General features: G+C 46.6%; 1 protein-coding gene across 2 annotated transcripts in view; it reads left to right on the top strand.

The window, feature by feature from the left end:
• dld (deltaD) overlaps positions 1 to 12,216 on the top strand; it is a 139,390-nt gene that overhangs the window by 114,550 nt on the left and 12,624 nt on the right. For both annotated transcript variants that reach the window (XM_072471962.1, XM_072471961.1), the window contains one exon: positions 6,272 to 6,461. In XM_072471962.1, the coding sequence (XP_072328063.1) occupies positions 6,272 to 6,461 (190 nt within the window). The remainder of the gene's footprint in view (positions 1 to 6,271; positions 6,462 to 12,216) is intronic.

The following is a 12,216-nucleotide window of genomic DNA, read 5'->3' as shown; positions in this document are numbered from 1 at the left end:
CTCGCCCATTTCCTCTGGCTCCACACATAGATTCCCTTGCCTATCCTTCAGTGGGCCAACCCTTTCCCTGGCTACCCTCTTGCTTTTTATGTACGTGTAAAAAGCCTTGGGATTTTCCTTAACCCTATTTGCCAATGACTTTTCGTGACCCCTTCTAGCCCTCCTGACTCCTTGCTTAAGTTCCTTCCTACTTTGCTTATATTCCACGCAGGCTTCGTCTGTTCCCAGCCTTTTAGCCCTGACAAATGCCTCCTTTTTCTTTTTGATGAGGCCTACAATATCTCTCGTCAACCAAGGTTCCCGAAAATTGCCGTATTTATCCTTCTTCCTCACAGGAACATGCCGGTCCTGAATTCCTTTCAACTGCCACTTGAAAGCCTCCCACATGTCAGATGTTGATTTGCCCTCAAACATCCGCCCCCAATCTATGTTCTTCAGTTCCCGCCTAATATTGTTATAATTAGCCTTCCCCCAATTTAGCACATTCATCCTAGGACCACTCTTATCCTTGTCCACCAGTACTTACTGAATTGTGGTCACTGTTACCGAAATGCTCCCCTACTGAAACATCTACCACCTGGCCGGGCTCATTCCCCAATACCAGGTCCAGTACCGCCCCTTCCCTAGTTGGACTGTCTACATATTGTTTTAAGAAGCCTTCCTGGATGCTCCTTACAAACTCCGCCCCGTCTAAGCCCCTGGCACTAAGTGAGTCCCAGTCAATATTGGGGAAGTTGAAGTCTCCCATCACCACAACCCTGTTGTTTTTACTCTTTTCCAAAATCTGCCTACCTATCTGCTCCTCTATCTCCCGCTGGCTGCCTGTAGTAAACCCCCAACATTGTGACTGCACCCTTCTTATTCCTGATCTCTACCCATATAGCCTCACTGCCCTCTGAGGTGTCCTCTCGCAGTACAGCTGTGATATTCTCCCGAACCAGTAGCGCAACTCCGCCTCCCCTTTTACATCCCCCTCTATCCCGCCTGAAACACCTAAATTTTGAACGTTTAGCTGCCAATCCTGCCCTTCCCTCAACCAGGTCTCTGTAATGGCAACAACATCATAGTTCCAAGTACTAATCCAAGCTCTAAGTTCATCTGCCTTACCCGTAATACTTCTTGCATTAAAACATATGCACTTCAGGCCACCAGACCCGCTGTGTTCAGCAACTTCTCCCTGTCTGCTCTGCCTCAGAGCCACACTGTCCCTATTCCCTAGTTCTCTCTCAATGCTCTCACCTTCTGACCTATTGCTCCCGTGCCCACCCACCTGCCATACTAGTTTAAATCCTCCCGTGTGACACTAGCAAACCTCGCGGCCAGCATATTTATGCCTCTCCGGTTTAGATGCAACCCGTCCTTCTTATGCAGGTCACACCTGCCCCGGAAGAGCTCCCAGTGGTCCAGATAATGGAAACCCTCCCTCCTACACCAGCTGTTTAGCCACGTGTTTAGCTTCTCTATCTTCCTATTTCTAGCCTCACTGGCACATGGCACAGGGAGTAATCCCGAGATTACAACCCTCGAGGTCCTGTCTTTTAACTTTCTGCCTAGCTCCCTGAACTCCTGCTGCAGGACCTCATGCCCCTTCCTGCCTATGTCGTTAGTACCAATATGTAATCATAGAACTCATAGGTAATCATAGAATTTACAGTGCAGAAGGAGGCCATTCGGCCCATCGAGCCTGCACCGGCTCTTGGAAAGAGCACCCCACCCAAGCCCACACCACCCTATCCCCATAACCCAGTAACCCCACTCAACCAACGCGAAGGGCAATTTTGGACACTAAGGGCAATTTATCACAGCCAATCCACCTAACCTGCACATCTTTGGACTGTGGGAGGAAACCGGAGCACCCAGAGGAAACCCACGCACACACGGGGAGAACGTGCAGACTCCGCACAGACAGTGACCCAGCTGGGAATCGAACCTCTGCCTGTTTGCCCTCCCCCTTCAGGATGCCCTCTACCCGTTCGGAGACATCCTGGACCCTGGCACCAGGGAGGCAACATACCATCCTGGAGTCTCTTTCACGTCCACAGAAGCGCCTATCTGTGCCCCTGACTATAGAGTCCCCTATTACTGTTCCTCTTCTGCGCTTTGACCCTCCCTTCTGAACATCAGAGCCAGCAGTGGTGCCATTGCTCTGGCTGCTGCTGTTTTCCCCTGATAAACTATCCCCCCCGACAGTATCTGTTCGAGAGGGGGACAACCACAGGGGATTCCTACACTGACTGCCTGCCCTTTCTGGTGGTCACCCATTTCTCTGCCTGCACCTTGGGTGTGACCACATTTACATAACTGCGATCTATGACGCTTTCCGCCACCTGCATGCTCCTAAGTGCATCCAATTGCTGCTCCAGCCGAACCATGCGGTCTGTGAGGAGCTCCAGTTGGGTGCACTTTCTGCAGATGAAGCCATCCGGGACACTAGAAGCCTCCCGAACCTGCCACCTCTCACAGTCCGAGCACTGCACCCCTCTAACTGACACTGCGTCAATTAATTAAAATTTAAATTTATTTATTTTTAAAAAAATATTTTGAAACAACTGTCAAAGTTACTGTTAACTATCTGTTTCCTAGCACTAGATTTCTAATAGAAATGCGAAAGCTAAATATAGTACTCTCCGATCTCTGGCTTAGATATCCCTGTAAATTATAATTAAGTAATTATGTTTAATTAGTTACCAATGCTTAATTTTTTAAATTTAGTGTAGATTCCCAACCAGCCACTCAGGCCACAGCTTTTCTGTGATGTCATTCAGTTTCCCCCGACACACACAATTCGAAAAAGGTATAAAAGTAAAAATGAGTAAAAATCACTTACTTACCTTCTCACCTTCTGAGTGTCTTAGATGTTCTCAGGTTCTCTCCCTGACAGAGACTGCAACATGACCTCATGGCTCCTAAACTCAATCCCTCTACCAATAAATGCTAACACACCGTATGCCTTCTGAACAACCCTCTCAACCTGAGTGGCAACTTTCAGGGATCTATGTACATGGACACCGAGATCTCTCTGCTCATCCACACTGCCAAGAATCTTACCATTAGCCCAGTACTCTGTCTTCCTGTTATTCCTTCCAAAATGAATTACCTCTCACTTTTCTGCATTAAACTCCATTTGCCACCTCTCAGCACAGCGCTGCAGCTTATCTATGTCCCTCTGTAACTTGTAACATCCTTCTGCACTGTCCACAACTCCACCGACTTAGTGTCATCTGCAAATTTACTCACCCATCCTTCTACGCCCTCCTCCAGGTCATTTATAAAAATGACAAACAGCAGTGGCCCCAAAACAGATCCTTTTGGTACACCACTAGTAACTGGAGTCCAGTCTGAACATTTCCCATCAACCACCACCCTTTGTCTTCCAGCTAGCCAATTTCTGATCCAAACTGCTAAATCGCCCTGAATCCCATGCCTCCATATTTTCTTCAGTAGCCTACCATGGGGAACCTTATCAAACGCTTTACTGAAATCCATATACACCACATCAACTGCTTTACCCTCATCCACCTGTTTACTGGTTTGATGGTCGAGTGAGGGAACCATGGTTGACAAGAGAGGTTGAATGTCTTGTTAAGAGGAAAAAGGAGACTTATGTAAGGCTGAGGAAAGAAGGTTCAGACAGGGCATTGGAGGGATACAAGCTAGCCAGGAGGGAACTGAAGAAAGGGATTAGGAGAGCTAAGAGAGGGCATGAACAATCTTTGGCAGGTAGGATCAAGGAAAACCCCAAGGTCTTTTACACATGTGAGAAATATGAGAATGACTAGAGCGAGGGTAGGTCCGATTAAGGACAGTAGCGGGAGATTGTGTATTGAGTCTGAAGAGATAGGAGAGGTCTTGAGCGAGTACTTTTCTTCTATATTTACAAATGAGAGGGGCCATATTGTTGGAGAGGACAGTGTGAAACGGACTGGTAAGCTCGAGGAAATGCTTGTTAGGAAGATGGGTTGGGCATTTTGAAAAACTTGAGGATAGACAAGTCCTCCGGGCCTGACTGGATATATCCAAGGATACTATGGGAAGCAAGAGCTGAAATTGCAGAGCCGTTGGCAATGATCTTTTCATCCTCACTGTCAACAGCGGTGGTACCAGGGGATTGGAGAGTGGTGAATGTCGTGCCCCTGTTCAAAAAAGGGACTAGGGATAACCCTGGGAATTACAGGCCAGTTAGTCTTACTTCGGTGGTAGGCAAAGTCATGGAAAGGGTACTGAAGGATAGGATTTCTGAGCATCTGGAAAGGCACTGCTTGATTAGGGATAGTCAGCACGGATTTGTGAGGTGTAGGTCTTGCCTTACAAGTCTTATTGAATTCTTTGAGGAGGAGACCAAGCATGTGGATGAAGGTAAAGCAGTGGATGTAGTGTACATGGATTTTAGTAAGGCATTTGATAAGGTTCCCCATGGTAGACTTCTGCAGAAAGTAAGGAGGCATGGGATAGTGGGAAATTTGGCCAGTTGGATAACGAACTGGCTAACCGATAGAAGTCAGAGAGCAGTGGTGGATGGCAAATATTCAGCCTGGATCCCAGTTACCAGTGGCGTACCGCAGGGATCAGTTCTGGGTCCTCTGCTGTTTGTCATTTTCATTAATGACTTGGATGAGGGAGTTGAAGGGTGGGTCAGTAAATTTGCAGACGATACGAAGATTGGTGGAGTTGTAGATAGTGAGGAGGGCTGTTCTCGGCTGCAAAGACATAGATAGGATGCAGAGCTGGGCTGAGAAGTGGCAGATGGAGTTTAACCCTGAAAAGTGTGAGGTTGTCCATTTTGGAAGGACAAATATGAATGCGGAATACAGGGTTAACTGTAGAGTTCTTGGCAATGTGGAGAAGCAGCGAGATCTTGGGGTCTATGTTCATACATCTTTGAAAATTGCCACTCAAGTGGATAGAGCTGTGAAGAAGGCCTATGGTGTGCTAGCGTTCATTAACAGAGGGATTGAATTTAAGAGCCGTGAGGTGATGATGCAGCTGTATAAAACTTTGGTAAGGCCACATTTGGAGTACTGTGTACAGTTCTGGTCGCCTCATTTTAGGAAGGATGTGGAAGCTTTGGAAAAGGTGCAAAGGAGATTTACCAGGATGTTGCCTGGAATGGAGAGTAGGTCTTACGAAGAAAGGTTGAGGGTGCTAGGCCTTTTCTCATTAGAACGGAGAAGGATGAGGGGCGACTTGATAGAGGTTTATAAGATGATCAGGGGAATAGATAGAGTAGACAGTAAGAGACTTTTCCCCCGGGTGGAACAAACCATTACAAGGGGACATAAATTTAAGATGAATGGTGGAAGATATAGGGGGATGTCAGAGGTATGTTCTTTACCCAGAGAGTAGTGGGGGTATGGAATGTACTGCCTGTGGAAGTAGTTGAGTCGGAAACATTAGGGACCTTCAAGCAGCTATTAGATAGGTACATGGATTACGGTAAAATGATATAGTGCAGATTTATTTGTTCCTATGGGCAGCACGGTAGCATTGTGGATAGCACAATTGCTTCACAGCTCCAGGGTCCCAGGTTCGATTCCGGCTTGGGTCACTGTCTGTGCGGAGTCTGCACATCCTCCCCGTGTCTGCTTGGGTTTCCTCCGGGTGCTCCGGTTTCCTCCCACAGTCCAAAGTTGTACAGGTTAGGTGGATTGGCCATGATAAATTGCCCTTAGTGTCGGGTGGAGGTGTTGACTTTGGGTAGGGTGCTCGTTCCAAGAGCCGGTGCAGACTCAATGGGCCGAATGGCCTCCTTCTGCACTGCAAATTCAATGATAATCTATGATTAATCTAGGTTCGGCACAACATCGTGGGCCGAAGGGCCTGTTCTGTGCTGTATTTTCTATGTTCTATAACTTCCTGACTTTTGTACTCTGGATCTGTATTCATAAAGTCACTGGATCCAATGTGTTTGATCAGTGCACAAAACACCTCCAGATTTCTCTTGTACTCCCTTTTAATATTGTACCATTTTTATCTATGTATGATGTCCCCTCATTCTTTCTACCAAAATGTATCCCCTCTCGCTATTATATTTTATCTGTCATGTGTCATCTCATTCTGCCACATTATCTTTGTCCCCTTGTAGTCTATTAGTATATTCTGCCTTGTTCACTGAATTTCCAAGTTTCATGTCATCTGCAAATTTTGAAATGGTCCCGTTTTGGGGAAACTCTACTGTATATCTCCCTAGCACATATTAACATTTAATTGCTTATAAATAGATTCTTTATTACACAAAATTACAATCGCATAAAATGTTCCTTAATTTCCACAGTATCTTTGCCATTGGGGATGTAATAGCAGGCCCCATGCTGGCTCACAAGGCTGAAGATGAGGGGATCGTCTGTGTGGAGGGAATGGCTGGAGGAGCTGTACACATTGATTATAACTGTATCCCATCTGTTGTATACACTCATCCAGAGGTTGCTTGGGTTGGCAAATCTGAAGAACAGTTGAAGGAAGAGGTAATGTTGCTGCTAATTCTAAATCTTGGCACTTTTGACTGAAGAACAAAGCATTGAACCATAGCCCACAATACATTGGATATTTTAGAATGTGTACATTTAACCACAACTCCAAAAATAAGTGATTCCTAATGAGTTTTTAAGTAAATTGAAGTGTGTGCAAGAGTCAAAGATTACTCATAAACCCCTATGAGGGGAATCATGAGCAATGCATTTAGCATTTGGTGAAGAAAGAGCGAGAACTTGTCATGGGGTGACATTGGGATGTCCCAAGATGCTTTACAGTCATTTGCAGCACAGGCTGAAGCCATTTGGCTCATCAAGACCATGCTAGCTCTGTGGAGCAAAGAACAAAGAAAAGTACTATGTTCTATGTTCTACAGCACAGGAACAAGCCCTTTGGCCCTCCAAACCTGCGCCGACCATGCTGAACCAAGAAAATTACAGCACAGGAACAGACCCTTCGGCCCTCCAAGCCTGTGCCGACCATACTGCCCGTCTAAACTAAAATCTGCTACATATCCTGGGTCCGTATCCCTCTGTTCCCATCCTATTCATGTATTTGTCAAGATGCCCCTTAAATGTCACTATCGTCCCTGCTTCCACCACCTCCGGCAGCGAGTTCCAGGCACCCACTACCCTCTGTGTAAAAAAACTTAACATGTACATCTCCTCTAAACATTGCCCCTCGCATCTTAAACCTATGCCCCCTAGTAATTGAAAGAAGGCTTTGAAAGAAGACCAAGGCAGGCCAGCAGCACGGTTCAATTCCTGTACCAGCCTCCCCGAACTGGCGCGGGAATGTGGCGACTAGGGGCTTTTCACAGTAACTTCATTGAAGCCTACTTGTGACAATAAGCGGTTTTCATACAATTGACCCCTCTACCATGGGAAAACGTCTGACTATCCACTCTGTCTATGCCCCTCATAATTTTGTAGACCTCCATTAGGTCGCCCCTCAACCTCCTTTGTTCCAGTGAGAACAAACCGAGTTTATTCAACCGCTCCTCATAGCTAATGCCCTCCATACCAGGCAACATCCTGGTAAACCTCTTCTGCACCCTCTCTAAAGCCTCCACATCCTTCTGGTACTGTGGCGACCAGAATTGAACACTATACTCCAAGTGTGGCCTAACTAAGGTTCTATACAGCTGCAACATGACTTGCCAATTCTTATACTCAATGCCCCGGCCAATGAAGGCAAGCATGCCGTATGCCTTCTTAACTACCTTCTCCACCTGTGTTGCCCCTTTCAGTGACGTGTGGACCTGTACACCAAGATATCTCTGACTGTAAATACTCTTGAGGGTTCTACCATTCACTGTATATTCCCTTCCTGTATTAGACCTCCCAAAATGCATTACCTCACATTTGTCCGGATTAAACTCCATCTGCCATCTCGCCGCCCAAGTCTCCAGACAATCTAAATCCTGCTGTATCCTCTGACGGTCCTCATCGCTATCTGCAATTCCACCAACCTGTATGTCATCCGCAAACTTACTAATCAGACCAGTTACATTTTCCATCAAATCATTTATATATACTACGGACAGCAAAGGTCTCTGCATGATCCCTCTGGAACACCACCAGTCACAGCCCTCCAATCAGAAAAGCACCCTTGCAATGCTACTCTCTGCCTTCTATGACCTAGCCAGTTCTATATCCATCTAACCAGCTCATCTCTGATCCCGTGTGACTTCACCTTTTGTCCCAGTCTGCCATGGGGGACCTTGTCAAAGGCCTTACTGAAGTCCACATAGACAACATCCACTGCCCTACCTGCATCAATCATCTTTGTGACCTCTTCGAAAAACTAAAGTTAGTGACCTCCTTGAAAAACCCTTATCCAGTTAGTGAGACATGACCTTCCCTTCACAAAACCGCGCTGCCTCTCGCTAATACGTCCACTTGCTTCCAAATGGGAGTAGATCCTGTCTCGAAGAATTCTCTCCAGTAATTTCCCGACCACTGACGTAAGGCTCACCAGCCAATAGTTCCCTGGATTATCCTTGCTACCCTTAAACAAAGGAACAACATTGGCTATTCTCCAGTCCTCCGGGACATCACCTGAAGACAGTGAGGATCCAAAGATTTCTGTCAAGGCCTCAGCAATTTCCTCTCTTGCCTCCTTCAGTATTCTGGGTTAGATCCCATCAGGCCCTGGGAACTTATCCACCTTAATATTTTTCAAGACGCCCAATACTTCGTCTTTTTGGATCTCAATGTGACCCAGGCTATCTACACACGCTTCTCCAGACTCAACATCCACCAATTCATTCTCTTTGGTGAATACTGATGCAAAGTAGTCATTTAGTACCTCACCCATTTCCTCTTGCTCCACACATAGATTCCCTCCCCTGTCCTTACGTGTGCCAACCCTTACCCTGGCTACCCTCTTGCTTTTCATGTGCATGTAAAGAGCCTTGGGATTTTCCATAAGCCTATTTGCCAATGACTTTTCGTGACACTTTTAGCCCTCCTGACTCCTTGCTTAAGTTACTTCCTCCTTTCCTTATATTCCACATAGGCTTTGTTTGTTCCCAGCATTCTAGCCCTGACAAATGCCTCCTTTTTCTTTTTGACGAGGCCTACAATAGCTCTCGTTCTCCAAGGTTCCCGAAATTTGCCTTATTTATCATTCTTCCTCACAGGAACATGCCGGTCCTGATTTCCTTTCAACTGACATTTAATAGCCTCCCACATGTCTGATGTTGATTTACCCTCAGAAATCCCGCCCCCAATCTATGTTCTTCAGTTCCCGCCTAACATAGTTATAATCAGTCGTCCCCCAATTTAGCACATTCACCCTAGGACCACTCTTATCCTTTAAACTTACTGAATTGAGGTCACTGTTCCCAAAATGCTCCCTTACTGAAACTTCTACCACCTGGCTGGGCTCATTCCCCAATACCAGGTCCAGTAGTTGGACTATCTACATATTGTTTTAAGAAGCCCTCCTGGATGCTCCTTACAAACTCTGCCCCGTCCAAGCCCCTAGCACTATTGAGTCCCAGTCAATATTGGGGAAGTTAAAGTCTCCCATCGCAACAACCCTGGTGCTTCTACCCCTTTCCAAAATCTGTCTACCTATCTGCTCCTCTATCTCCCGCTGGCTGTTGGGAGGCCTGTAGTAAACCCCCAACATTGTGATTGCACCCTTCTTATTCCTGATCCCTGCCCATATAGCCTCGTTGCCCTCCCGGAGACAGCTGTGATATTCTCCCCAACCAGTAGCGCAACTCCGCCACCCCTTTTACATCCCCCTCTATCGCGCCTGAAACATCTAAACCCTGGAATGTTTAGCTGCCAATCCTGTCCTTCCCTCAACCAGGTCTCTGTAATGGCAAAAACATCATAGTTCCAAGTACTAATCCAAGCTCTAAGTTTATCTGCCTTACCTGTTATACTTCTTGCATTAAAACATATGCACTTCAGGCCACCAGTCCTGCTGTTTTCAGTAACATCTCCCTGTCTGCTCTTCCTAATAGCCAAAGTGGTCCTATTTCCTAGTTCTCATAAGAACACAGTAAGAAGTCTTACAACACCAGGGTTGGTGGCTTTCGGAACACTGCTCCTTCTTCACCTGAGGAAGGAGCAGTGCTCCGAAAGCTAGTGTTTGAAACAAACCTGTTGGACTTTAACCTGGTGTTGTAAGACTTCTTACCATAAGAACTAGGAGCAGGAGTAGACCATCTGGTCCCTCGAGCCTGTTCCGTCATTCAATGAGATCATGGCTGATCTTTTGTGGACTCAGCTCCACTTTCCGGCCCGAACACCATAACCCTTAATCCCTTCATTCTTCAAAAAACTATCTATCTTTATCTTAAAAAATTTAATGAAGGCGCCTCAACTGCTTCACTGTTCGCTGGGCAAGGAATTCCATAGATTCACAACCCTTTGGGTGAAGAAGTTCCTCCTAAACTCAGTCCTAAATCTACTTCCCCTTATTTTGAGGCTACACCCCCTAGTTCTGCTTTCACCCGCCTGTGGAAACAACCTGTCCGCATCTATCCTATCAATTCCCTTCAAAATGTTATGTTTCTATAAGATCCCCCCCCGCATTCTTCTAAATTCCAATGAGTCCAGTCCCTCAATTTTTTCATCTTCTGACCTATTGCTCCTGTACCCACCCCCGTGCCATACTAGTTTAAACCCTCCCGTGTGACACAAGCACACCACGCGGCCAGGATATTTATGCCTCTCCAGTTTCGATGCAACCCGTCCTCCTTATACAGGTCACACCTGCCCCGGAACAGCTCCCAGTGGCTCAGGTAACTGAAACTCTCCCTCCTGCACCAGCTGTTTATCCACGTGTTTAGCTGCTCTATCTTCCTATTTCTAGCCTCACTGACACATGGCACAGGGAGTAATCCTGAGATTACAACCCTCGAAGTCCTGTCTTTTAACTTTCTGCCTAGCTCCCTGAACTCCTGCTGCAGGACCTTATCCCCCTTCCTGCCTATGTCGTTTGTACCAATATGTACCACAACCTCTGCCTGTTTGCCCTCCCCCTTCAGGATGCCTGCTACCAGTTCTGAGACATCCTGGACCCTGGCACCAGGGAGGCAACATACCATCCTGGAGACTCTTTCATATCCACAAAAGTGCCTATCTGTGCCCCTGACTATAGAGTCCCCTATGACTATTGCTCTTCTGTGCTTTGACTGTCCCTCCTGAACATCAGAGTCAGCCTGGGTGCCACTTCTCTGGCTGCTGCTGTTTTCCCCTGATAGGCTATCCCCCCGACAGTATCCAAGGGGTATACCTGTTCGAGAGGGGGACAACCACAGAGGATTCCTGCACTGACTGCCTGCCCCTTCTGGTGGTCACCCGTCTCTCTGCCTGCACCTTGGGTGTGACCACATCTATATAACTCCTAACTATGACGCTTTCTGCCACCTGCATGCTCCTAAGTGCATCCAATTGCTGCTCCAACCGAACCACGCGGTCTGTGAGGAGCCCCAGTTGGGTGCACCTTCTGCAGATGAAGCCATCTGGGACGCTGGAAGCCTCCCGTCTCGCAGTCAGAACACTGCACCCTTCTAATTGACATTGCGTTAACTAATTAGTAAATTAAATTAAAAAATAATTTTTTTTAAAAAGTTACTGTTAACTATATGTTTCCTAGCATTAGATTTCTACTATAAATTTAAATGCTAAATACGTATTTAATTAATTGTGTTTAATTAGTTTAACAATGTTTAAGTTTTAAATTTGGTACAGATTCCCTACCAGCCAATCGGGTCACAGCTTTCCTGTGATGTCACTTTTCAGTTATCTTCCCCCCCCCCCCAACACACAGTCGGATCACTCCGAATATCTATCACTTACCTGTTCCCAAGCTGCTCCCTGGCTCGCTCTCTCCTGCTCCTGAAAATGAAGGCTGCTGGAACCTGGGGGTAAGATTTTATATCACCTACCTTCCCAGGGTGCTCCCTGGTTTTCTCCCTGCTTCCCAGAATTTACTCTGGATCTCTCCAGTTACCAGTTACAAAGCAAAACAAAGGAAACAGAACAAAAAGGGAAACAACACCTCCTCCCACTCCACGCTTTGTGTCTGTCTTTTATACAGAACTCCGCTAAGCATGATGAACATAGAATAGTACAGCACAGAACAGGCCCTTCGGCCCTCAATGTTGTGCCGAGCGTTGTCCGAAACCAGGATCAAGCTATCTCACGCCCTGTCATTCTGGTTTAGCACAGGGCTAAATCGCTGGCTTTGAAAGCAGACCAAGGCAGGCCAGCAGCCTCCCCG

The sequence above is a fragment of the Scyliorhinus torazame genome, chromosome 13 (assembly GCF_047496885.1).
Source record: "Scyliorhinus torazame isolate Kashiwa2021f chromosome 13, sScyTor2.1, whole genome shotgun sequence".
Lineage (NCBI taxonomy): Eukaryota > Metazoa > Chordata > Chondrichthyes > Carcharhiniformes > Scyliorhinidae > Scyliorhinus > Scyliorhinus torazame.
Note: the sequence above shows the minus strand (reverse complement) of the source record. Positions and strands in the feature narration are given on the sequence as shown.